Here is a 27,846-nt window from a genome sequence, read left to right on the forward strand (position 1 = left end):
CACTACACTGTACATCCACTCATGTACACTTCACACCAAAAATGGTTAAGACATTCACACATTATCTCTTTTGTGTTTGAACACATACACAGCTTTTTGTGTTTTGCACATCGCATAACAACGTGGTAATGCATGTTTTTCAATTATCCAATGATTAATATCTTATTAATATATTATTTGAAATTTGATGGACGCAACTTGCTGTGAAATAGGACTATTGTTTTTATTATGATTGATCCTTGGTATTAACTGGTAATAGTACAAAACAACTGCTTTATATAATATAACACCTATAAGTATTTTTTTTATTTTGAAATAGCTGATGCACAGTACATAATAGTTGCAGTTAATGCAGCCAAGTGAAATCTTATAGTTGGCCCACTGTAATGAACCATAGCAAGCTTTCATGATCTCTGACCCTCTCCAGCCAGTCCTTCAACTCGACTAAATCTCTAAACTGACATGTATCAGGTGCATTTACATAAGCATTTATGTTTTAGATGAATGAACTGCAGGCTCAGATCCGGGAGCGCACCCGTAAAATGATGGCCGTCGTGGGGGAGCTGTCCATGCGCCAGGCGGAGTCCGTGACTCTGCATCAGGAGATGAAGGAGAAAGAACTACAGCTGGACTCGTGTCAGAGGCGTCTAGACCAGGGTCTGTTCCCCTCCGACGACACACAGCAGGAGTGGCTGCGACATCTCCGAGATCAGCACAGACGCCAAGTTGATGCAGAGAAAAAAGCCAGGGTCAGCCTCTGAATATTCTGAACACACACAATGCAAACCAAATACAGTACATGTTGTATTATATGTAAAAATATATCAACTTAAGCTAGGGCCACACCAAAAGATTTGTTTAAATCTTATCAGATTTTCAAGATGTGAGAGACCACAAACATAATAAAAAAAACAAACGACGATTTAACAATTTTGTTCCTATAGTGTGTGGAGTGCCGCTATGTGGTCATGACGGCACACCAGGCACCATCATCTGAGAACACAATCTCGCGGAGATCTTGCAAGGCCTTTCGCGGCCAAACTGGACTATACAGTAAACAAAATATGGTTGTACCGAACATCCTTCCGAGCAGATTCAGACGCTCTTTACACGCACCACAAAAAAATCTGATAAGATAATCGATAAAACCACATAGACGATCTGGACTTTACCTAGGATTTTCGTAAGGGGGAAAATTGGCCAAAATTCAGGCTCATTACCTTGTGGTGTGTACTTAGTAGAGAGAGATTCTTAAATCTCATGTACAGGTCTTGTTTCACCCCATTTCCATTTTATGCTGTATAATTGCTTCTTTATGATTTTTGCATTGTTTTAAGACATTACCATAAGATTCATTACCATAAGATAAAATAATAGAATTGATAATACAGGTACTTTACCTGGAAACTAAACTTAGGCCTAGGACCTGGTGCATTTAAACGCATTTAACAAGTAAAGGGCCATTAATGTCAGATCAGATCAATGCTCTTGCAAAGCTTAACTACTGAATATATTTAAACTACAATGCCTGCAACATAAAACTTGTGCAATACTGATGTCACTCTTTGTTTGTTTGTTAGTTGGCTGAGGAAGATGAGTGGAAGCAGCTTCCAAGCGGTGTTTACACTACAGCTGAGCTTCGACCCAACGCTTACATCCCAGCTGACGATCCGTTGCCTGTGCCCAAACATTACGGAGCCCTAGCGCCCTTCAAACCCACCGAGCCTGGTGCCAACATTCGCCACATCCGCAAACCAAAACCCAAACCTATTGAGATTTAGTGTGAGATTCTTCTTGCAGACCTACTAAGAATTAGAGTAAGTCCATCAGTAGCAGATTGATGTCACTTACACATATAAAATTAAATCTCCACATTTGCCAAGGAATTTTGTTAATTTCCTCAGAACTAGCAATGCTAACAATAGACTTGTTTGCCGTAAGAGTTTCATTTCCTCACTGAGCTCATGCTCAGGAGCTCTGTGAATCTTCTGATGTTGGTATGTCGGGAATTCACAAGGATCCTTTAAAGATTTGCCAGAGCCGAAAACTGGGAGAGAACTTAGACATGAGGCTATGCCCTCTGGCAAAGCTTTAAAATCATATATAGAAACTTTTTACCTAGCCTAATGTTATGGTCCTTTTCTCTCAAGGTTTTGTTCTTTCTCACAGACTTCCAGTGGGCATATTATACAAAAATGAAATGATTAAAACGATTATTAATAAAATAAGTTAATCTGGAAAAATAAGCAGCATTATGTGCTCTCAAGTACTGGGGGCGTGTTCACTGTCTGCGCTGAAACCACGCCCACTCGTATGAAAGCTGCCGTCTTCCTAAACTTTCAAATACCGCTACAACCTGAATGGATGCTCGCGATTGTGTTAGGGGTGGGGTCATGCTCGTTGGCTCCAGTGAAATTTACAATTATTCAATTTACAAAATACACAAGAAAATGAGTATAAAGTTTTTTTATTTATTGTTACATATGTACACATTTACCAAGATTGACCCCACATAACATCTGGTATAAAATCCCTTTGTATTTTTATCGGTGCTCATAGCATCTTCAGCCAATTCATAATTTCACCCATACGTACCCATAAGTCAATCACATTTTTGCACCCAGATGGACGTTATTTTTTAAAACAGACCTTCAGCTAGATGATAAGCTTGGGTCAGCAGGTCAATGTCCCTTACATTGGAGATTTGAGGAAATGATTGCAGTCTACATGTTTCCCTTTTTGGTCTCCAACTGTTTTCATTTCACTTCAAAGCCCAGCTTGATCAGGGTTTGCTTCAAGGCAGTCTCCTCCACAAACCTGACGTCCACATTCTCCTGCTCTTCAAAAGGGTTCTCGGCTTGAATACAACACGGACACAAAAATGACCTTTACAGGAAATGACAACCAACATATCCTGCAAAAAAATCTCTGAAATAGCGTACCTTGTTCTTCCCTGTCTGAGAGGATTTTGGCGAGGTAGTTCAGAGGCAGAAACTCGGGATGGAAACACATCTTACCGTTGTCTAGCGATATAGACTCCTAAAGACAAATGACACAGTGAGCTGGTAAACATGGGACATTCTCATCAACAAAGTGCTTCGATCTTACAGCCAAGACCATATTTTATATTCGAAACACAGCGGTCGATTCTTTGTTGCAGACCAAAGAAACGTCTAAAGAGCAGCTGTAATCTTTTATTAAACGCTTAGCATAATAATAACTTGAGTATTAGTTTCAGTTGTTTGGCAGATTTTTATGATGTCGTTTTACAAAGAAAAGACACCCCCTCATATTTACCCTGTTCTCTGGATACTTTTCCAGTAGCATTTTGACATATTCTCTGGAAATCCATGCAGATGTGATGGGGTGGTCCCACTGCTGGCTCACTTTCTGCTTCATGCACTAAAAGCGTAAAAAGCAATCTTCATTAAAGCTAATCAAGTAACAATGGCAATTCATATTCCAAATGTTTCCAAAACAAAGGATAGAATTAGATTGAATGATTCTGCTACGGAGAACAGATGGACTTTTGGCCATATCGCCTCCAGACTTGGCTGCGGTAGAACTACAAACAAAGACTGAACCCAAGAACATGCTTTGACCAAATAAATGCCGCAAACATGGTCTCGTTCCATTTAATCTACAAAAAAGGCCAATTATTGAGTTCTTCAAAAGAAGTCATCTGTCGGAAAAGTGTGGATGAATTACGGGAAGTAACAACACACTGTATGACAAAGCTTTCCAGAGAACAGTAAAACATTACCTCAGGAAGTCTCTTTAAAATGCTGAACTTCAGTTTCTCATTGGCGTCACTGTTATCTAGATCTGCCCAGAAATACAACAGACAATTTATTGTTAAAATAGAAATACAATTTTTGTTTAAATATGCACCCCTGGAAGTACTGGCTCCTGAATGACCCTGTTCGTTGAGATTACTGATATTGGGACAGTTTTCCAGACAGGGTTTAGGTTAATCCAGGACTAGGGATTGGTTATATTAGGACATTTAAGTAGATTTTACAAACAAACCTTACAGAAACGATATGTTAAAATATGTTAGTACAAGATGTTTTAAAATTCAGGCAGCTTAAACATTCATTTTAGATGGGATTAGGATAAGCCCTGTCTGGGAAACCATCACATTGATTTTATTAAGAATGACAGACAACTGATTTGATTTATAAGACTTCAAAGGTGCTGTCAGATCCAAATGTACATTTACAGTGTAAATACTATTGGCTGTTTCCAGAACATGGGTTAAAGCAGGAGTGGGGAACCCTGGGTCCTGGAGGGCCACTGTCCTGCAGAGTTTAGTTCCAACCCTAATCAAACACATTTCATTTCCAAGTAATCCTGAAGACTTGAATTAGATTTTTCAGGTGTGTTTAATTAGGGTTGGAACTAAACTCTGCAGGACAGTGGCCCTCCAGGACCAGGGTTCCCCACCCCTGGGTTAAAGTGACTCATCTGACTCGTAAATGTACCAGCCACAGATTGCATAACGTTTCTGGTTTCATTTAAAGGGATAGTTCACCCACAAAACCTCTAAACATTTCTTTATTCTGATGAACACGAAGGAAGATATTTTGAGGAATGTTTTTGAGTCAAACCGATTATGTGACGCATTTACTTTCATAGTAGGAAAAAATACTACTACGGAAGTGAATGGGGCTCATAAATGGCTTTGTTAAAAACATTCCTCAAAATATCTTACTCTGTGATCATCAAAACATAGAAATGTATACAGGTTTGTAACAACATGAGGGTAATTAAATCATGAGAGAGTTTCAACTCAAGTTCAGATTAAAAATAATAAAAAATATTACATGAGCAAGAGTGCTGTTGTACTGAATATAACCACTAAGGGACTGCTGTAAACATGGGGTCGCAGATTAGTTATACACATAAAAAATTGTACTATTCCATCAAAATAAATGGTAACACTTTACTTAAAGGGGTGTTCATACTGTAAGACTGACATGACACATTCATAATCATGACATGACACATGCTATGAACATAAAGGAGATTTTATGCACGTTTAGGACAACTGTCATTAAGTGTCATTCGTTCACTTATGTAATTTTTGATGCAAAGATGACATTGTTTGAGATGTCTTTGTTATGACAACTTGACATTAACCAATACATCATAACTTGACATTACCAAGACAACATAACTGAACACTTTTTACCAGTGATACAAATTAAATTTGTCATTAAAATGTCATTAAGTGTTAATACTCTCATATAGTTTTATAACAGTGTCATAAATATTTTTCTTGACCTCAACAACGGTGGTTACAAATATAATTTGTCATTAAAATTTCATTAAGTGTTAATAACAGTCAAATCGTTTTATAATAACATCATGAATATTCTTCAGTTCATAATGTTTTTTTTAAGTTTCCTTCATGTGCTTAACAAATAAAATCAGTCATTCAATAATAATAATAATAATAATATTAAAATTGATAAAATTATATTTTATTGCATTTGAAGACCGATTCACCTAAACTTAAATAAAATCAGTACAATAATGGGTTAAGCCATGCAGCATTGGGTCCGTATGGCTGCAAAGTTAATTACAATAAATTAAATTTAATGTTTTATTAGTTTTTCTACTTTGTCAGAAAATTTCAGAAGCCTCTGTGTGAGGAAGAACAAGTTAGTTGTCAGTTTTTTTATGTATTGTGCACATACATAAAGTTACGTATAATATTTTGATGTGTCCTTTGCATTTTGTTAAAGAATTTACAATTATTTGCAGAGTATTAACACTTAATGACATTCAAATGTTTAATGTTATGTAAAGTTAACACATAAAGCTAGGTAGTTTCTGAAGTTTGATAATTATTTTGCCATGTCATGTTTATGACAGATTTATGACAACTTATGATGTATTGGTTTAAGTCAAGTTGTCATAACAAAGACAATTTAAACAATGTCATCTTTGCATTAAAATTGACATAATTAGACAAATTGTCATTTATGACAATTGTTATAAACGTGCATAAAATCTCCTTCATGTTCATGACACGCATAATGTCAATCTCACCGCTAAAAACCCACACTGGTCCTTTAACTGAATATACTCTTCTTATGAAAATGTAAACTAAACGAATAGCCTTAGGAACAGCGTATATTAGAATGTGTTATATAATTACCTGTCATAAGGCGTGAAACAAACGGTTCAGTGAGCTGCAAAAGGCCGTGATCCACATACTGGAGAAAAGTGTGCCGTGGGAGACAGCGCACTCCAAGCACACTCAACAGTGTGGAATAACCTGCACACAGATACACAAACCAACGCCTTTATGTCACTCAAACTGTTTTATGAGTAATAACCATTCAATCGTTATTAAGTATACACTGATGCACCAGGACAATGAATCATCCAAGCACTGGCCAAAGCATTTGTGTCAAAGAGCGCCTCCACCCACACATATCTGGCATGCGTGAGATTTCCAAAAACAACTCTTTTACCTCGTTGAGTCGTAAAATCGACACAAACATCCGACACGCCCGACATCTACACTTTATGGGATGCATTTGGATTTTGGAGAGATGTTCAGTAGATTAATGTTAAGAGGGTTTAAGTCATGGGAGAACTACAGGTTTCTTTCCTCCCTTTATCATTAAACAAACCGTTACAATGTCTAAACTTGGAAAGAGAAGACATACCAGCTGCTTATGTCTTGGAAACGTATGAGCATGAACTCTTTTTAAAAACGTATCGAGTTGCATTTCAAGATAACATGATAGACACGCTCCCAAAACAAAGACATTTCCTTCTAAAATACTTTATTGTCACAAAAATTGTTTTTCAAGAAACGTAATCCCAGTATACATTGCAAAAAATTTAGGATTGTCGTAGGGCAGTGTTTCCCAATCCTGGTCCTCAAAAGTTTTAGATGTCTCCTCATTTAAAACACCTGATTCAACTAATCAGTCTCCTTCCAGAATAGATAACATATCTCCCTAACAAGCTGTTGAGTAAAATCAGGTGTGTTAGATAAGGAGACATCTATAACTTTCTGGAAGGGGGTACTCGAGGACCAGGATTGGGAAACACTGCCGTAGGGATATAAAATCTGAAAGATTCACTGAGAAATATGAATAAAAAAAAAATGTTTATGTAACTGTATGTGTTTCTATGCTTATTCAACATTTTTATGTGACCCTAAACCACAAAACCAGTCATAAGGGTAATTTCTTTTTAAAATAAACTTTCTTTTGATTTATGGTTTGTTAGGACAATATTTGGCTGATATACAACTATTAGAAAATCTGGAATTTGAGGGTGCAAAAACAAAATATTGAGAAATCGTCTTTAAAGTCCTTAGCAACACACATTACTAATGATAAATACCATTTGATATATTCATGGTAGGAAATGTACAAAATATCTTCATGGAACATGATCTTTACTTAACATCCTAATAATATTTGGCATACAAAAATAGATATTTTGACCCATCCAATGTATTGCTGGCTATTGCTACAAATATACCTGTGCGACTTATGTTGTCCAGGGTCACATATTTTGTTTGCTCCTTGCATGTTAATTTAAAATTATACTGAAATCTATTGTAAGTGTATTCTGCTGCATTTCGTGTAAGCCATCTAACATTTTCTTATAAGGCCCCGTTTCAGTATTTAGGTAGTAGACAGCCAGGCAGCTAACAGTGCTGAAACACAGATAAATGTCCTCATATGGTATGCAGTGAGTCTCAGTCAATGTTTCTCATACCTGGAGGGAGGGGAAAACAGAGCCCTTTAGTGGCTTCCAGAATGCGAAACATCACATGAAACATTGCCCACTCCTCTGAACAGCCCTGTTGTTTCCTAGAGTAGAAATTGCAGAGTTTGAAAAATATGAATCAACATCTGCCTTTGGAAGTAATGCATAATCCCACAAAGAATAGGAATACATACAGGCAAAGCACCCAAGGGCCCAACTCCAGCTTCTGCCACACCAATTCCAGCAGGTGCCAGACCAGTTCCAACTACCAAGTGAACAAAATATAAATAAATATTACTAAAACACATTACAGCAGGGGTCCTGCTGTGAGTGCAGGTAGCCTAGGAACAGCAACCTTCCACCCGGTGGCATGACAACATTGGCTCTCTCGTTAAAAAAAACAGACCGGTCCACAGGGAATTCTCCTGGTGCTCCTGATTAGCCAATCTGGGCCTATATTAAAGCATACAAATCTTCATAGATGAGGTACCCTTTAAGTGTAGCTCACTCTGTTAGCAAGGTTGTTGGTTAGACACCCAGGGAACACGCATACTGATAATAAATGTATACCTTAAATGCCAAAATAGCATCTGCCAAATGCATACACGTACCTAAAGGACTATTAGGAACACCATACTAATACTGTGTTGGACCCCCTTTCGCCTTTAGAGCTGCCTTAATTCTACGTGGCATTGAATTAGAAATTTGGCCAATATTGACTCATTGTCATGTTCAAGAAACCAATTTGAAATGATTCGAGCTTTGTGACATGGTACATTATCATGCTGGAAGAAGCCATCAGAGGATGGGTACATGGTGGTCATAAAGGGATGGACATGGTCAGAAACAATGCTCAGGTAGGCCATGGCATTTAAACGATTCCCAATTGGCACTAAGGGGCCTAAAGTGGGCCAAGAAAACATCCCCCACACCATTACACCACCAGCACCAGCCTGAACAGTGATAACAAGGCATGATGGATCCATGTTCTCATTCTGTTTACGCCAAATTCTGACTCTACCATATGAATGTCTCAACAGAAATTGAGACTCATCAGACCAGGCAACATTTTTCCAGTCTTCAACTGTCCAATTTCGGTGAGCTTGTGTAAATTGTGGCCTTTATTTCCTATTTGTAGTGGAGATGAGTGGTACCCGGTGGGGTCTTCTGCTGTTGTAGCCCATCCGCCTCAAGGTTGTGCGTGTTGCGGCTTCACAAATGCTTTGCTGCATACCTCGGTTGTAACGAGTGGTTATTTCAGTCAAAGCTGCTCTTCTATCAGTTTGAATCAGTCGGCCCATTCTCCTCTGACCTCTAGCATCAACAAGGCATTTTCGCCCACAGGACTGCCGCATACTGGATGTTTTTCCCTTTCACACCATTCTTTGTAAACCATAGAAATGGTTGTGCGTGAAAATCCCAGTAACTGAGCAGATTGTGAAATACTCAGACCGGCTGTCTGGGACCAACAATTGCTTACATCACCTTTCTTTCCAATTCTGACTTTCAGTTTGGAGTTCAGGAGATTGTCTTGACCAGGACCACACCCTTAAATGCATTGAAGCAACTGCCATGTGATTGGTTGATTAGATAATTGCATTAATAAGAAATTGAACAGGTGTTCCTAATAATCCTTCAGGTGAGTATGTAAATGTCATTTTAAAACCCGGCTTTTACATTTCTAATTTTTGCAATTAATCTAAAAATTATTAATCCGACCACCACAGATTAAAGCAGCCTTTTATGTCAAAATAACTACCAACCCCAGCAATTACAGGAACAGCAGAATCATGACAACACCCATCCTCTCCGAAACTACCAAGGAACATACAGTATTAGGACATAAGGTGGAAATAAACCCACGCTGTCCTGAAATGACAGCTGTCATAAACCATGCGACATTTCACTAGAGGTTAATTTGACGCATTGTCCCTTCCTGTTTTTGTAGAGAGCACACGCACCACCCTTAATTCACTTTCTGTTCACTTTAGTTTCAGTTGAGCACACACGCTTAAACTAATATTAATTCAAGCAGATCTCCCTGGTCTACAAAAACAGGAAGTGCCATCCATCTGCTTCCCTCAGCTCAGTCTAATATCAGCTTGGTGGAGACAAATATATGTGCATATCTTCTTGTCATTTGCTTCCCTTAGATAATAAGAGAGCAATGCATAATGGGGTGATAAGTATGTTGGAATACGTACAATGGTTTATTGACCCCAGTAAGCTGTAGCACAGTTTTTATGTCAATGGGAGTAGATTCATTGCGGTCAACTGCAAACAGATGGGCTGATAGAAAACTGTGGCGTAATGAATTGAGAACAAACAAACAAACACATACCAGCTTTGCCGCATAGTTCACCACAAGCAGATCAATCTTTTTTTTCCCCAGTCGTGGTAAATGCCTGTTCAAGTGTTCTCTGAGCTTGTCCACCATCTGAATAAGGCAACAGGAATAAGATTAATAACAATATAAATATACTTTTTAATTGAATTGTATAAACCTTTTACAAGATATTATGAGGAGCGTCAGACATGTCTTCTTGTAAATTAGCTTTGTTTTACAGACTGATCCCACGGAAAGTCTTGTTATAGTCACACAAAAGTTTATTAATTAATTCGTTTCCATGGCATGAAATTCAGCTTTTTTTCTTGCCTTGAGCATGATTGTTTTTTCATGACACTTGCACATATTTCTATAAATAGTTTCTCTTGTCCGTGGCACGACTTTCTTTTTCGTTTCTTTTTATCTATTGTTTTCTCATAGTTTTTTCCTATTTTCTTACCATTGTCGCTTGGGGATAGAATCACTTTCTGTTACATTTTTAGACATCCTAATCCGAACTCTAACCACACATTACATCCAGGCAAGAATAGTTTTAAAGGCAGAAGAAAAACATGTAGAAACCAATACATAAAATTACATCCTAACCCAAATCTAACCCCAACCCGAGCTACAATGATTTCCAAATAGGGAGAAAAAAATGAGAAAAATAGAAATCAATACATAAAATGACACAAAAAAGAAAGTCGTGGCACGGACACCAGAAACTATTTATAGAAATTCGTATGGGTGTCACGAAAAAGACATTTGTGCTCAAGGCATGAAAAAAGCTGAATTTTGTGCTATGGACACGAATAAATTAATAAAATTGTGCAGGACTATTACACGACATTCCTTGAGATCTTATTTTGTTTTATCAGGCTCTTATGGTTAGGTTTAGTCATTTTACTTTAATAGCAATACCTAAAAAAAGGTTATTAGTCAGTGTTAAGTCTTTCATTCAATTCTTTATCTGTGCACTTAGAGGACTTTGCTAAAAAACTGTTTAGACTGATGCCGGGATTAAGCGGATTTGAAGCGAAAGTATTTGATGAACCAATATTACATCATAAAACTTAAGGACTGTGACTATCAAAAATATGCAAGAGTAGAGTCAGGTCCTCTGTTTCTTATTAACTGTCTCTGTCATTGTGAATGATTATTTATAACTGTCTATAATTGCATGCACTTGACGCCTATTCATGTTGAATTCAGCTTCTTTGATCTATGACATGACTCTATTTCTTTGGAGTGTCATAGCAGATCAATTATCAGATGCTGGTCTACAACTCACCAGGCCTACCAGTGCCCTCTGCTGTTGGTCTTCCTCCTGAAACAGTGGAACCACACGCCTGTCTGAAAGATGAAAGAAAATTCACTACAGATGTGGAAAATTCTGTCATTGTTTATTCACCCTGATGTTGTTTCAAACCTGTACAAGATAACTTGCTTCCACAGAATACAAATAATTTTGAGAAGATTTGAAGACGCCAAAAAGTTTGAGAACTTCACTTAGCGGCCGATCACACCAAACACGCTTTAAACGCGAGGCGGACAGCACTGCCTTTATTTGGCGCGACAGGCGGCAAAAATGTGAGGCGAGCAAAATGCTCACTGCCTATTGAAAACTATTTCTAAAAAGGCACCTGTCAGAAATGTGTTCTGTGTGATCTGCCGCTTATGAAAGTTTTTTTTTTGCATTGTACATTGCACCTTATATAGTTTTTTTTAAACATAACTTCCATCTTCACCATATTCAGTTTTAGGCTGCAGGTGAAGAGCGTCATATGAAAAATGGTCAAGGCTGCTTAATTTAAGTGGAGTGCATGTCTGAGAGCTGCATATTTTGTGTGTGTTTTGTGAGTAGGGAGCGAGCGGTACTCTTATATAACCCTGAAATACTTTCTCTCTTTCCCTCGAACGAGAAACTTGATTAATCACAGATAAACGAAAGTGGGATTACATCCAAACTAGAGAATGTGACCCTGAAACCCCCGTCTACGGGACTTGTTTTCCATGTAAGTACAAAACATTTCCTGGATTTGGGGTAAACGATCTCACAAGTCCTTTCATCGACACTAATAAATCATGTTTCACTTACCCAAACGCCAGGTGTCCACCATGGACAAAACTCTAGAGAGACAAAAAATAATACATCAGAAAAAAAGGAATTTAAATAAAATCAAGTGTTTCACTTGCACTGTTTCTTTTACCCCCGGGTCTCATCAGATGTCAATGGCAAACACACTTAGCTTGGACAGATCAGCTATGCAAAGCTTAAAAATGAAATGCACTGCAAAAGCAAATAAATGACTTGTTTTTACTGTTTGTTTATAAATGTGTGTAAAAGTTTGACAACCTACTGCATAATACGACACTTTGTTTTAAAAGTGTAACATGCACTCCTAACATTCGCACAAACACACTCACACACTCACAACAGCCACATCATTCTCCACCCACTTTTTGGTGTTTTCCTCGATGTGCCGATTATAGCGCGGAGATTTCTTTTTTTCTGAGTTGTGCTGTAACAACAAAACAATTATATTATAAAACCAATTCCTGTCCGCAATTCTAATTGGTCAATGTGAAGGACTTGTTTACTACGCTAGTGTATTTATACACAGCATCCGAATATTAGCTTTAATTCATTTGAAGTGGCAATTTATTATGTCATTTAAATATGATTCACTACTTTACAATAGGTAATATTTTTAAATAAAATCTGTAAGTGACCCACATCTAACTGCTAAATGTCGGTCTAACGTTACTTGTGTGATACTGTCGCTCACCATGGCCGTCTGTAATCTCCTCCACTCGTCTTTAATTAAAGTGGTTCTAAATCGTAGGCCTGGTACTGCCTCAAAGTATCTCATCCTGTCCAAGACGTGATGTAGCTCCTCCCAGTAACCATGCAAGCTCTTACCCTATTACCCAGAGAAACCCAAAGAACAACATCAATATTATTTTCGTTATATTATGTGTGAACTGAAGTCCTGGCAAATGTATAGGCTTTTAATTGTTTGTTTTGGTTCCAGGCTGACAGTTCACCACTTACACATTTTCTGTTGTTGAGTTTCCCACTAACACCACTCCCAAATTTTGTTTATTACATATGGATTCCAGCTAATCTGCGTCATTCACAAGCACTAAATTCAGGCCTCTTCTGCCACCTAGTGTTTTGTAAGCTAACTGAAACTACCTATGGACACACTTTCTGAAAAAATGGTCCATAGCTGTCACTTTAAAAGTTCATAATATGTACCATTTAGATACAGATATGTATACATTTGGTGCCAATATGTATCTCTAAGGTACCGATTAATAAGGTACTATTAAGTGTACTTTTTAAAAGGGTACCGCCCTAGTGACAGCTAGGGACTGTTTATTGACCATTTTTCTGACAGTGCAGCTTAAATGGCTTACATACTTTTAACTTGCATTATGTAACATTTTTCTTTGAAACAGGGGATTCAATAGGAAAAAAGGTAGTAATGAACTTAATGTTATTAATTGAAATTTTTGGATAGTGAAAAGCAGAAGCAAGCAAGACTTAAAATAAAAAGTATTTTCCCTAAAATGTGTGCTCAAAGAGAGACTATACAGTTGTTTATCTTACCTTCCCCTTGATAAGTGGTTGACAGAGCAATTCAGGAGTACACTTAACTCCAGGGATTGCAGTCAGAGCAACGGGCAGCTCCTTGAAAACAACACATAAAGGTTAGGCAGTCCTTGGCAAAGACAAATGGTGCAAAGTGTTTAAAGTAATAAAAGCAAATTCCCTTAAAAAAGGAGTTAAAGCCACAATATGTAAGATTTTTGTAATAAAATATTCATAAACTACTTGCATTATTAACATTAACAAGGTGCATAATGTATGTTGGCAGAGTGTGAACACAAACACCCTACAATTAAAAAAAATCCACCCGCTTTTGGTTTTTTTAATCCCTGTTAAACCAAAACAGTCTTATTAGACATGCCGTTTTGATTCTCTTATCAATGTGAGGTCACATTGATAAAGCCCCACCTACTTACAGTCCTGCATTACCATAGTTTCCACCCTTGGCGAGCTGTACTCTGGCCACTAGATACTATTGTCTCAGACTGTATTAATCAGACTTATTTTAACTGAAAGCGATCACCGTCTGTTTGTAAGGAATTAAGGAGCTGTAGCTTATTTGCATTTAAAAATACAGACATTAAAACCACGCGTTTTTGCTCCCACCCAAATAGGGGCATTTTGGACATTTTATAATAAATGATCTGTGGGGTATTTTGAGCTGAAACTTCACAGACACATTCTGGGCACACCTGAGACTTATATTACATCTTGTAAAAAGGCCATAATAGGTGCCCTTTAAATCCCTTGTCTATAAATTAAGTAATATCTGAACGCAGCTGCTGTGCCTTGCAGCTAATTCATTACCATGACTTTAAATCAAACGTACTGGTAATAAAAAATTGGTACAGCTTTACAATAAGGTTGTATTTGTTAACATTAGTTAATGCACAATGAACCACTGTAACATTATAATATATATAATGTAACATTATAATTGTACGTGAACATGATTCGTGCATTCCACACGTCTCTGGATGATAAAGACAACATCTCCCATCGCTCCACTCATTAAAGGTGGCATTGATACATTATGTTACATTGTTCTCTGATACCTACATAGAAGGTATGCAACTTTATGAAGTGCAAAAATGATCCAGAGACGTTTTACATGTCCATTTACAACCTTACAATTTGTCCCTAGAGTGAAATGGTCTATTAATTACTTTATTTAAAAGGCTCATGAATAATAATGTTGAGCTATGCTCTGATTGGCTACTTCTCAGAGCGGCCTAATTTAGTAGATCTGTGTGTGTGTTTAAGCAGACCTTACGTTTGAGCCTGTATCAGACGAAGATATAGATTTTGAGGAATAATCAATTATTCGGAGATTTGAAATCGACATTTCTGAGTGTTAAGTCTGTGTTTTTTCAGTATGGACCTTCAAAACGTAACTGTAACGTCAATAGTAGAACTTCAGCCTAAACGTTAGCATATAGCATTAACTAGCATATAGCGCAAACTCAACAGTCACAACTTTGTTTTTAGCATCGTAACAAAATTGTAATTAATTTAATGTGGGGGCATACATGACGCTGTCACAGATGGTGGTATGTTGAGATTGACCTATTTTCCAGCTGTCTTTTGCATGCATAAGGTTTACATAAGCAGGAAACAATCATGTTTGAGGCTCACGATTATGTCATTACTATGTACAGAACTCTTATTATTAATATACGCCTAGGCAAATACAGTTTTACATTCTACCGCACCTTTAACCTGTTAATCCAGACAGCCGTTTTCAGGCCAAATCATGAAATGTACATGCCCACACTAAAACAGCTGTAGTTCCAAAACCCTTTGACCTACAGACACAATTTTGATATCTCTAAAAAGAAGACACTTGTGTCTTTACTTCTCAGTTATCAGAATTCAGATATGTAAAAAAGCTAAATGTAATAGACACTGAAGTGTGGTGAAAATGTTTTATTAAAATTAAACGTGTTTTTATTTCATTAATAATGTCATATTAAATGTGCCATACCAACCCAAATACAACATAGACTTAAGACCACATGTCTGACCAATCTATGTTTTAAATTTGAAGATGATATGATAAAAAATAAGGTTACTGAAAGCTTTGATCTTCACCATGATGTAGAATAAAGTAGAAAAAGCTTTATAAATTAATTATTTACATGTGGTTATTACCTAGAGTATGTATCTACAAAACTTTACTTATTACATAAAAACATTGTATACACATTTGACAAAAATGTGTTTTACCTTAAATATTGAAATAAACTAGTAACCGTAAACTACACAGTACATAGTAATTATGAAGCTTTTAAAATAAAAATAAAACTATTTACATTGTGGACACCTCATGTTTTACAAACTAAAGCACTCACCAGCAGTGTTGGGAGTAACGCATTACAAAATATAATATATTACAGTAATATATTAGTTTTTGCTGTAACGCAGTAATATAACGCATTACTAATAAAAGTTTGGTATTTTACTCGTTACAGTCTTAGTAACGAGCGCGATACAACAATGCATTTCAAAAATAGACGTGTTATTTTAATTTTTTTATTTTTGACCAATGCGCGCGACCAGCATCCACACAGGAAAAAGCTGCGGGTAAAATAGTAATGGCTGCGTCCCAAACAGCATACTTCCATACTATATAGTAGGCGAAAAGCACTACTTCTCGTACTCTTTGCCTACTATATAGTATGGAAGTAGGCGGTTTGGGACGCAGCGTATGTCTGTTTCCAGGTGCTGTATGCAGCATGTTCATTTTAACTTTAATTTTGTATTTGACGCGTTTCTTAAAGAGCCGAATCTGGGAAGTCCGCGGCTGTATAAGCATTGACTAAAGTGGTCGCAATCAGGTCCGGTAGCGCCGCATACGCAAAATTCTGCGAATGAGAGCACTAAGTAAAAGCTACAGAAAGTTTCTATCGGTCTCCTGTGCTGCTTGAACCTCTGATCGCGTATGCCTTATCCATAGTAGAATCGCGCTGCGTGTGCAGTTGTTGAATAACAATATGGATTTCGGATTATTTTATGCAAAATCCCATGGAAACAACGAAGAAATATCAATATTTCTCATATGTAATACGTTTGTGGACTAAAACTGCGAATGGATGTTATATTGTGAAGGCTTAGCAATGAGATTTCAGCAGTGTGAACTTGTCTAAAGTTATGAGGGAGGCGCAGTTTCATAATAAGAGCGTCATTTTATGAATGAACAAATTTAAATATGACCTTGTTGCATTAAATGTATTATTAATTTTGCTAGAGCATTTATTTCGTGGAACAGCACTTAGAAATTAAATCTAAACCCTTCAACCTTTCTAATGATATATGGCATGACAAGTTTAATAACCTTCTTACTCAGTATAATGTATTGTAAACTTAATAGTTTGTAAACAAAAACACGTCAGGACCACGCACGGGCCCGTCCGCTTTAACAGGCGGGGTGCATGATCTCTGAAAGCCAATATTGATATTTAAAATCACCGAAAACGAACACACCCCTACCCCAATAGAATCTGGACCTTGTTTTGATAGACCCACCCAACACACCTGCCCCTTACTGCTGATTGGCTACAAGTGTGTTTCGGACTTGGCCCGACTCCCTGTTCCAAAGCGTTTTTCAAAAATCATGCACCCCGCCATTTAAGCTTCGCCTTTTTTATCATTTAGGAAACGTGACCTCTAGTGGTGAAATCCTACATATTGTGCCTTTAAATGTGAAGTATTTACTCATTAAAACAAAGTACAAGTGTTTACCTTTTTCTCAAACACGCAGGAGTACGGCAACACTTTATCTAGGCTCACACACTGCTGGTAGCTTATTCTGTACAGGGATGCTGCAATGATAGACAGACTGTGAATATTATAGTATTAAGCATGCTAACCTGAAATCACATTAACACACAAGCACTCACCTAGAATGAATTCCTGAATCTGATCGAAAGCATCAAAGCTCATGACATTTTCACTGATCCAGTTTATAATCTAGATAGAGAGAAAGGACAATGAAATACCTATTCATCACCACATATAAGGTGTCTGTATACAAAGCACACACCATTAATAAGAGAAAATACATTTTGTTTTATCCAGTACGAAGTTTATTTGTAATAAAATGTTTAAATACATTCTTGCAATGTTTATTACACAATGCAAAACAGTGTAATAAGCGACTTAATACTATATGTAGTAAAATCATACTGCACAGTACTACCTTGAGATCTATTACAGGATTTGGTTGCATGTAGACAAGCAGGCAGTGCAGTGCAGCAAGCCGCTGAGCTTCAGGCCTCTCTAAACTGAGCAGCTCAAACAGGAAGTCATGGTTGAGCTCCATGGTGTACATTTTGCCAGCCCTGACATCAAGCAGCCTCCTGCCAGACACGTTTACAACCTCACTACCTGAACCCAGAGCTTCAGGTCCATCTGCACCTGTGACACAGAAGACGGTAACACACAATCCATACATGAAATACACGTTCAATAATAATATAAGAATGACAAAAACATTAAAGCTCACCTGACAGGAACAGACTGTAGCAGAGGAGGTCTTGCTGTCTGCAGTTGATCAGGTGCAGGAAATGATTTGCCAGGTAAACCACTATGTAATAACCTGAGGGAAATAAAATATGGAGTTGTGTGAAGATGATCTCTAATATCATGTGTGGCTTGGCTTGTATAGCATTGCAGTTGCAATACCAGGGTTATGGGTACAATATGCTAATACAGTATGTTGTATGCAATGCAGATAAAGAATTTGTGCCAATTGCATAAATATAAACAAAAGGTTTTCCATGTCTAAGTGGCTGTACTGACCCAGATGAATGAAGATAGGATGGACCTTTGGCTCATTTGCAGGTGCAGCGCCTTTTTCCAAAGATACAGTGAATGTCTTACTGCAGCCTATCAGACAAAACAAGAAAGATTCAACCACTTACATATCATACACTTGTGCTAGGTAAGTACTTGATCGCTTTGGGAATATTGCATAAATCATTACAACATCTGCCTCAAATCAAAAGATTTAATAATGTGTGTATTATTGCAACAGTAAGTGTTTTGTACCTCTGTGCACAAATGCAATAGTGTATGTGGCGCCCTTATTCCAGCACACCGGATGGCTGTAGCACACACACATGGTCCCTGTGAATCAGAACAATAATTTAAAAGGAAATTAATCAGACTTAAGGGAGGGCGGGTTAAAGGTATTGCATGAATTCTGACATATTAACACAGTTAATATGTATTCCTCATGCTTAACAAAGGCAAAGTGTCAAAAAAGCAGTTGAGTGTGTGACGGAGTATTTCTGGGTCGAAATGGTTCCTACAAGTTTCAGAAAGTTTTTTCGAACACAAAAATATCACAGAAAGAAGAGATGACATGCAGAGAGTCAATAGAGATCAGGAGAATCATATTATGCGTATTGGCAATTTACTGAAGATGATTTACTGTAGATGATTTACTGTAGATGATTTACTGTAACATCTTTTATGATTGTATTTCAGCTTTTAACTCATTCATAAATGAAGCGTTGGTTTAATTGGGTGAAATTAAGGAGCTCAGATGCAAAACCCCTAAACGCCACCTCAGTCAAAAATGAGAAAATGATATGAACCGAATGCTCTCGGCACGTATTATATGAAAAGTTTGGTTCCAAAACGTGATAAACGCCATTTAAAAACTGCCGTTACTGCCAAAATCAATATTGTATAAGGTCAGTATTAAAATCCGCCGTGTTACTCTGTCATCTTTTCTCACTTTTTTCCAAACCGCGACAAACTTTTCTACAGAATGCAATAAATCCGCTCAACAAATCACAGCGAACCAGTCCACGCATTGTAAACAATAAGGGCGGCACTTTGAATACACACTGAATATCTTAGTTTTCCTAATCTACTTTGTACTTTTGAAATAGGGCTGGGTATCGATTCAGATGTTCCAGATCGATTCAATTTCGATTTATAAGCTGTCAAATCGATTCGATTTCGATTCACGATTCAATTTTCAATTTCAGTTCTCGGGTTGGTTTTTATAATCGATTCTCGATTCAACTCAATGGATATAGATTTAATACAAATACTATATCAATAAAAAAACAGTGAACATTAAGTTTACAAGTGTGTTATTAATAAAAAGAAATTAAAAACCAAATTTTTATGTGAAGGTGGCATCAACGTCGATGAAGCACCTAAAACCGCCATTTTAAGCACTGAATAAAAGAATGACAGGCTCCTTGGTAACATCGCGCAAGGCAAAATAGAGGGTGACATGTAGTGAAGAAGACTAGTTATTTGATATACGTTAAACTTACGTTCAATGTTTGCAGGGAAAAATATGAAAAAAAAAATTCTGCTCTTTGAAAATCGATTCTGAATCGACCACGTTTAAAAAAACGATTAATCGAAAAAATTTTTTTTTTTTGCCCAGCCCTATTTTGAACATCAACAAACAAACAAAAACAAAATAGTAATTTTGATGGCATTGATAAACCGGTGGTGGTTTTCTGTGGCAGGGAAGAAACGTAAACTATTTATGTGAGAGGCAGTCGGGTGAAAGAAAATGCCGGCTGTTGGTTGTTCTCACACCACAGCATCAAGCTTCTGTCATGCTAACACATTGACCCCAGGAGATCTTATGAAAAACATTTCATTATTTACGTGAAGTTAGCGAAAATTTGGTCCGAGCAGGACCAAAACATTTTACAGCTGATCGCTGTCAAAAAAGTTCAGCAACGACGTCCCAAGGATGACAGCAGCAATGAAGCTGTTATTAATATGACATAGTAAGTGTTTTGATTAATGACATTAATGTTTTTAAATCAGTGTATACCACTAGTCAACTAAATGAATATAACATGGCAAAGATGAATGCACATTTATATATTGATTCAATAGATTTATTGCATTTTGTGGAAAAAAAGAATCATTTTTTATAATAAATCTTTGAAAATCAATTTATGGATTTTAATTTTTTATGTTATTATAACCTAAAGATGCTATGTAAAAGTTTGTAACAGAATATAGTGATTTTCATCTTGTCACTTTCTTGGTATAGAAAACAAATTTTTAGTCAAAATGGATTTATTGCGTTTTGGAACCAAACTCTTCATATGTTCATCAAATACTTTCAGTTTCAGGCCATTCAGAAAAACTAGTTGGTTGGCAGAATCTATTAAAGTCTGATTAAAAAAAATAATTTAGAAGAAAATATGTCAGATGCACTTAGAGGGATTTGCATCTGAGCTCTTGATATGTTTATTGGAAAAAGCAGAAAAAACTAACTTACTCTCTTCCCCATGATAAGTTATGAAAGTAAACAAAACATTAGTAAAAATGGAGCAAGTGTTTTATCATAACGTTATTTCATATTGAGGAATGTGTGCTAAATAACTCACCTATTGGGTCAGTGAACACCTCTAACCTGAGACCCTCCTCCACCTTCTTCTCCTCATAGTGATCGTACCCGAAGTTAACAAACCTTAACAAACCAAACACGCTTTCCATTTTATGGAAGTCTTTCTTCTAAAGAAAGATGTTATGTTGATGTTTATTATGATCAAGCAGTTTAATGTATAAACAAACTGACCTCACAGAAGTTACAGAAGTAATGCTAGGCATCTCCAACGGAAGCTCAAACTGTTAACATAAAAGTGTTTCTGATTAGCTAATTCGTTTAGTTTATTTATGCATTGTTACAATGAGGCAGTAAAACATGACACTAAGAAATCCGAGAAAATGTTTACCACAGTCTCATAGTTGCGATCCGGGTAAAACTGTACACACTTCAAAGTGTGCTTCTCCTGTAGAGTGGACAACAGAGTCTTTTACTTAAAAAACGATGAGGATAGAAATAACTTGAATAAAAAACTGACTTTTACCCGTGTAGTGAGGTAAAAGAGTCTTTGAGTGTCCGAATCCCACTGGACCCAGTTAAATTCCTCTGCCACTCTGTCTCTTCCCAAATGATCCGGGTTTAACATCACCTGTTTGAACCAGCAGGCAGTATGTATTACCTCTATACATCATTAGATTAACTGGATATCATTGCCACATTACTGTATATTACATATGACAGCCCTTACCACTCTGTACCCCTCCTGCTTTGTTAGAGTTATGTGATACTGATCAACATCTGTAGAAACAAAAGAACAAATCATGCTAAATAAAACACATAACCAAGTGTCTCGAACATGGCATTGCAATGTTTCAAGCATTATACATACAGCCATCCTCTGCCGCCAACAGTAAATGACTTTCCAGCACAGTGGTCCTGCATGTCTTAGGATAAAGAAACTAAAAGGGGAAAAGTTGGAAGTAGTAAATAATTTTTTAAGCTTTGAAGATGCGTTTCTCATATTGCTTTTTTATCACCGGCTTCACATGACAGTCGTGATTTACCTGAACTTTGACTCTGCAGTCCACTGCCTTCAGGACCTTTGTGTTATTGATGGGGTGTATCTCTATGAGGAGTGTTAAACATTTTGACCCTGAAGCAAAAAAAAATGTTGGTAGTTATTAAAGGATAACCTTGACAATGTGGGTTTAAATGTCTAAGCTTATTTTATTTTAATAAAATCCTTACGCCATTATTAATTTTATCATGTAGTTGTGATGTTACTTACTACAGCAACTAATAAGGGAAGTGAAATTATATGACTGTAAAATTGTTCTTCCTTTGCATGTGTTTAAGTTCATGTGGTCCAGACAAAGAGGAACTGCCATAGAGCCAAAAGTTACCTTTATATTTTAAAGTTATGATTAATTATCAATAATTATGTCCTGTACCTGGTTTAAATCGGCTTCCTTCCTGCGTGGTCTGCGATAGACTGACAGCTAACACAAAAAACAGCTGGCACTAGTAAACAGCTTCTACTTTAGAGTCAAACATTTTAAAATAATGTATTATTTGGATAGTCAATCACAAGAGACCAATCTTACCCAAGAGGGTTTCTTCTTTATTTAAAGAGCAACTGCTGACACACACCTGCTTGTCAAATGTGTAGAGAAGCTGTGAACACAAGAGATAGAGTTAGACATTCTTGCTTTGTTACATTATGAAAACGGCAGCATGTGTTTTTTGTAATGAAACTAACAACAGTTAAGGTTTTTAATCATAATGTTGGTGTATATATTATATGTGACAAAAAAAAACATACATACAAAATACATTGTTTGGGTCAAAATTATCCTTTTTTTCATGCCAAAACTTATTAGGATATTATTTAAAGATCACGTTCTATGAAGATATTCTGTAAATTCCCTAGTGTAAATATTTTATATATTTTTTAAACCATAAAAGAGTTCATTTGGACAACTTTAAATGGTTTTCTTTTTTTCGCACCCCTAAATTCACGATTTTCAAATTGTTGTATCCTAACAAGCCATACATCAAAAGAAAGCCTATTTATTCAGATGATGTATAAATCTCTTTTAAAAATTGACCCTTATGACTGGCTTTGTGGCCCAGGTCTATATTATATTATATTTTGTTTATGAATATATGATGGGTTTAAATAGATATGAGTTAGATAGCCACCCAGGTCCAATATATAACCAGATTTCCTTGGTTATGAACATGAATAACATCCCAATGTTGACATAGTTATCAATTCTGTACCTTATTCTCTGTACTTTGAGGATCATATTTCCCAATTCTTGTAGTGCCTGTCGCCCCCTTAACAGAAAAATTGGAAAATCAATAGGTTTTAAAACAATGTTTAAGTGTAACAAGTTTTCTAGCATACATAAATCTAAGTTAAAATAATGGCAACTATTCATTTTTGCATATATGTGACCCTATTAATTGTTTTGTGTTGTACTGTTTTCTACATTAAATCATCATGCATAATGTCAAGACTTAAGAATAAACTTTTATGATATGAAAAGTTTTGTTGCAAAACGAGATAAATCCGTTTTTAACATTTTTGTCAAAACATGTTTATTATTACGTTATCATGTTATTATTTTGTTTTATGGTACTACTTAGCTGTATTTTCTAAGTTATGAAGGTTTAATCAAAACGAACCAACTACAGTTGAATTGATATTAATTGGAATGCACAACCAAAAAACAAGATTTCTGAAAAAAAAAAAAACTTTATCTCCTTTTGCAACGAAACTCTTCATATAATTAATTAATATTGACTAAGCAAGATTATGTCAAAGACTGAAATCAATGTGAAATCAATGATTAATATCATTGTTGATGCTCATTATCTCAGATTTTGATAAAAAAAATTAGCCTGGATTTCACAGACAGGGTCACAAATGTGATTAAAGGGGACAGAGAATGAAAAACCATTTTTTCCTTGTCTTTGTTGAATAATGGTAGTCTACCAGCATTCACAAACATAAAAAAATGTGCTAGACATGCTAAACATTTTAGTCTCATAGAAATTCCTCTTTTAGAAATGTCAGCCAGAAAACGGCCCAATCTGAAAAACTGATGCTTATGACATCACAGGCATCTCACTGCCCCTCCCCTTTAAAATAATTGGCTACATTTTTTGAGTGGCAGCAAAGTCAGCCAATCAGTAATGAGATTGCAAGTTAAGCCAGTAGGGGGAGCCAAATAGGTGCAAAACCACTTGTTTAAAATCCCCCACCCTAATAGAGCTATCTGAGAGAGGTTTATAGGAAGCTTCTAAGGCATTACAGACCCAAACAAAAAAAAATTTGTCTACATGTCACATCACAGAACAAGGATAAATACTCCGTTCAATCATTCTATGTCACCTTTAACTGTTCATTTACTCTATGGCCTGTGGTATGTGTGACATGCAGTGTTCATTAACCATAGCCCGACCAGTGGCGTAGCATACAAGTCAGTCCCGAGCCCATATGCAAAAAAAAATTACGGGCCCCCTTAAGCCAAAGCTCCCCCATACCTTGCCCGTTGGCACTGTTAACTGTGTCGCGCAGGTCTGTTAACAACATATACTTTTAATAAGGTAGTCAAATATTTGTACGTTACTTTTTTACTTTAAAGGGTAGATTTATATAAAGAAAAACAAAATGTTTTGGGTAGTTTTTGACTCGTGACTAACTTCTCCGAATTCTCTTTAAGGCCCCACTTTTATGTTTATATTTGTCCATCCTTAAAGGAATAGTCTACTCATTTTCAATATTAAAATATGTTATTACCTTAACTAAGAACTGTTGAATCATCCCTCTATCATCTGTGTGTGTGCACGTAAGCGCTGGAGCGCGCTGCGACGCTACGATAGCATTTAGCTTAGCCCCATTCATTCAATGCTGAATGCTGCCATTTAGAGATTAAGTTAGAAGTGACTAAACACATCAACGTTTTTCCTATTTAAGACGAGTAGTTATACGAGCAAGTTTGGTGGTACAAAATAAAACGTAGCGCTTTTCTAAGCGGATTTAAAAGAGGAACTATATTTTATGGCGTAATAGCACTTTTGGGAGTACTTCGACTCGCCTGAAAAGTCCGCTCCCCTTCTCACTCTCATAATGGGAGAGGGAGGGTGTTACTGCGCCAAGTCGAAGTACTCCCAAAAGTGCTGTTCCGCCATAAAATATAGTTACTCTTTTAAATCCGCTTAGAAAGCGCTATGTTTTATTTTGTACCACCAAACTTGCTCGTATGACTACTCGTCTTAAATAGGAAAAACGTTGATGTGTTTGGTCACTTCTAACTTTATCTCTAAATGGTACCATTGAATGAATGAGGCTAAGCTAAATGCTATCGTAGCGTCGCAGCGCGCTCCAGCGCTTACGTGCACACACACAGATGATAGAGGGATGATTGAACAGTTCTTAGTTAAGGTAATAACATATTTTAATATTGAAAATGAGTAGACTATTCCTTTAATGTTCATGTAGATAACCGCTTTAGTAACCTCTCACACGGTGTTTTCTTTTATTTTTGGCGCGGCGATGTGTCATGTAAAAAAATGATGGCGTAGAAGTCTACGGCAGCCGCAGAGTGCAAAAAAAATAAATAAACGCAAACAAGAAATGACGGAGAAATTAGACATTACGGAGAAATAAGAAATCACTACACATGATATGCATACAAAAATATATTAATTGCGGCCCCAAATAAAAATGTAATTGAAAAAAAAATTTAAAACTGGGGAGGGCCCAGGGCCCCCTATTGGCCTGGGCCCATTTGCACGTGCATTCCCTGCATGCCCAGACGCTACGCCACTGAGCCCGACGAAGGACAATTGCGCTGCTATGAATGTGACATCACACTGATAACTTGTCAATTTAAAGTAACTTGTACTTAAGTCAAACTCACTCTCCACGAGTACACCACACTTCCATCTTTTTCCACATTCAGAATGCGAGGATCAAGAACCCCTGTACAAATTTCAAACATGCTTAACAATGATTATGTATGCATTAAAAACTAAAGCTAGGGTGCATTTCTCTGTTCCCTACTGAAAGATCCAGCAGCTGGTTTTAGCTGGTCTCCCAGCTTGGTTTTAGCTGGTGTAGCAAGTTGGTCTAGTTGTGTTTTGGTCACTTTTTAGGCTGGTCTAGCTGTGTTTTGGTCACTTTTAAAGCTGGTCTAGCTTGACTTAGCTTTGCCAGACTGGGAGGACCATCTTAGACCAGCTACTGACACCTTAAACCAGCTAAAAACAACAACCGCAGTTTATGCTGGTATTTGCTGGATTTTTCATTAGGGTTTTACCAGAAGAAACAAATTATGTAAACACAACTTACCTATATTCCCTCTGACCGTTTCCTCCTTCGCCAAGATACTTGACACGACATCTTTTCGAGTATCGAACGTGGCATTTAATTTCAACATGTGTGTAATCTATCCTCTTGCACAGATTTAGCAAAAAGCGTGCACACTAGACCGAGATTGAGGAAATGACCTGATTTTACGCCGATAACCACACACAAACTTTCTGACTGAACATCGTCCGATCTAGATGTTTAAAGTTTATTAAAGTCCCTTAACGACGTGTCGTGCATGAGCGCTTTACTACAAGACATCACGGCTGATCTGTGTTTTTTTTATTATTACAAACCATTCATGTGAGTGAACCGCATCAAACTTCATGAGTTGAGAGAAAAACAGATGACCGAGTTTACATTACACACAGCTGACCCGTCCAAAACATCACGATCGGTCGCACTCGACTTAAATTGAAACGAAAGTGAGTGAATGTGTTGATCCTGACATAACCCCGCGAATGTTTACAGATCTTTGACAGGCAGTGTCCGCGTCTGCGAGAGGCGGGGGTGCGCATGCGCGTAGACAGAACGTGTGCGCAAGAAGAACACACAAATAATAATGCCCCCTAAATACAGTTTTCTATAAGCAGCCGTAAAGCAGGAAATTTGTGAATTTTGCAGGATTTTCTTCTCTCCTCGCCGTTTTTTGTATGCCTTTTATTTTATGATGTAGTTATTAGTAGTTTATAATTTAAAAAAACTTTAAAACCCAATTGCATTACTTATGTATAGATTACCCTTGATAAAAACAAAACAAAAAGAGTTAAGGATTTTGAGGATTTGTTATCTGGCCAATAGATGAAAGTTCCCCATCCCTTATTTAAAGGTGGATCATCTAAACATGTGATATGCTTTGTAATTCAGATCAGTATTTCAAGTATGGTACATCCCCTTACAGTTAAAAAGATACAAAAGTGCATGTGACCTGTTTTCTTGTAAATGAGCATTTTTTTTTATAAGACTCTTACTGCCACTAAGTGGTATTTCTCCTTTTTGATTGAGGTGGCGTTTAAAGGCTTTTCATGGTACACTCTCAGAAAAAAAGGTACGAGAAGGTAGAAAAGTTGTCACTGGAGCGGTACCTTTTTAAAAAGTACACTTTAGAACCTAAAAGGTGCATATTAGTACCTAAAAGGTACACATTGGCATAGAGGTACATACTGGTTTCTCAAAGGTACCAAAATGTTACATATTAGGACCTTTTAAAAAGGTACCGTCCCACTGACAACATTTGTACCTTTTTTAAGAGTGTATGGGACAAACATTTCCATTAAAATTCGGTGTGTCTTGTTATGTGCTATAATCACCACTAGATGGGACACCAGATTTTTACTTTTCATTGATTCTCACCTAGACTACTAGGTGAACAGTGATTTTTACATCTATAAAATATTCAATGAAAGCCAAAATGTAGCTTCGTTTTAGCCTATGGGTATGTGCAGTAGCTGTCTATATAAATG

At 36.8% G+C, this 27,846-nt stretch overlaps 2 protein-coding genes across 4 annotated transcripts in view; one reads left to right on the forward strand and one right to left on the reverse strand.

Moving 5' to 3' along the window:
• ccdc146 (coiled-coil domain containing 146) overlaps positions 1-2,309 on the forward strand; it is a 26,469-nt gene extending 24,160 nt beyond the window's left edge. Inside the window, exons 18-19 of the mRNA XM_065268581.2 lie at positions 501-749; positions 1,581-2,309. Of these exons, the coding sequence (XP_065124653.1) occupies positions 501-749; positions 1,581-1,781 (450 nt within the window). The 3' untranslated portion in view covers positions 1,782-2,309. The remainder of the gene's footprint in view (positions 1-500; positions 750-1,580) is intronic.
• gsap (gamma-secretase activating protein) lies at positions 579-26,896 on the reverse strand. Of its 3 annotated transcripts, none has more exons than XR_012336729.1 (32): positions 26,366-26,896; positions 25,935-25,996; positions 23,287-23,343; positions 22,608-22,677; positions 22,455-22,502; positions 22,068-22,156; positions 21,893-21,962; positions 21,752-21,801; positions 21,548-21,652; positions 21,413-21,469; positions 21,256-21,305; positions 21,065-21,147; positions 18,735-18,812; positions 18,486-18,572; positions 18,190-18,282; positions 17,884-18,101; positions 17,585-17,654; positions 17,427-17,506; positions 13,686-13,766; positions 12,859-12,993; positions 12,530-12,591; positions 12,168-12,199; positions 11,361-11,422; positions 10,085-10,180; positions 7,938-8,008; positions 7,753-7,847; positions 6,167-6,286; positions 3,764-3,825; positions 3,298-3,402; positions 2,943-3,039; positions 2,696-2,857; positions 579-701 (listed from the first exon to the last, which is right to left on the reverse strand). XR_012336729.1 is itself a non-coding variant. In XM_065268573.1 (31 exons), exons 1-31 carry the CDS (start codon positions 26,451-26,453, stop codon positions 2,757-2,759), a joined length of 2,574 nt encoding a protein of 857 aa, XP_065124645.1. In that variant the 5' UTR covers positions 26,454-26,896; the 3' UTR covers positions 2,452-2,756. The 3 variants fall into 3 exon arrangements, 1 of the variants encoding a protein (XP_065124645.1); XR_010532502.2 differs by having other exon boundaries at positions 627-766; XM_065268573.1 differs by lacking the exon at positions 579-701 and having other exon boundaries at positions 2,452-2,857.
• Between the last annotated feature and the right edge of the window lie 950 nt (positions 26,897-27,846).

Source organism: Paramisgurnus dabryanus, chromosome 1 (genome assembly GCF_030506205.2).
Source record: "Paramisgurnus dabryanus chromosome 1, PD_genome_1.1, whole genome shotgun sequence".
NCBI lineage: Eukaryota > Metazoa > Chordata > Actinopteri > Cypriniformes > Cobitidae > Paramisgurnus > Paramisgurnus dabryanus.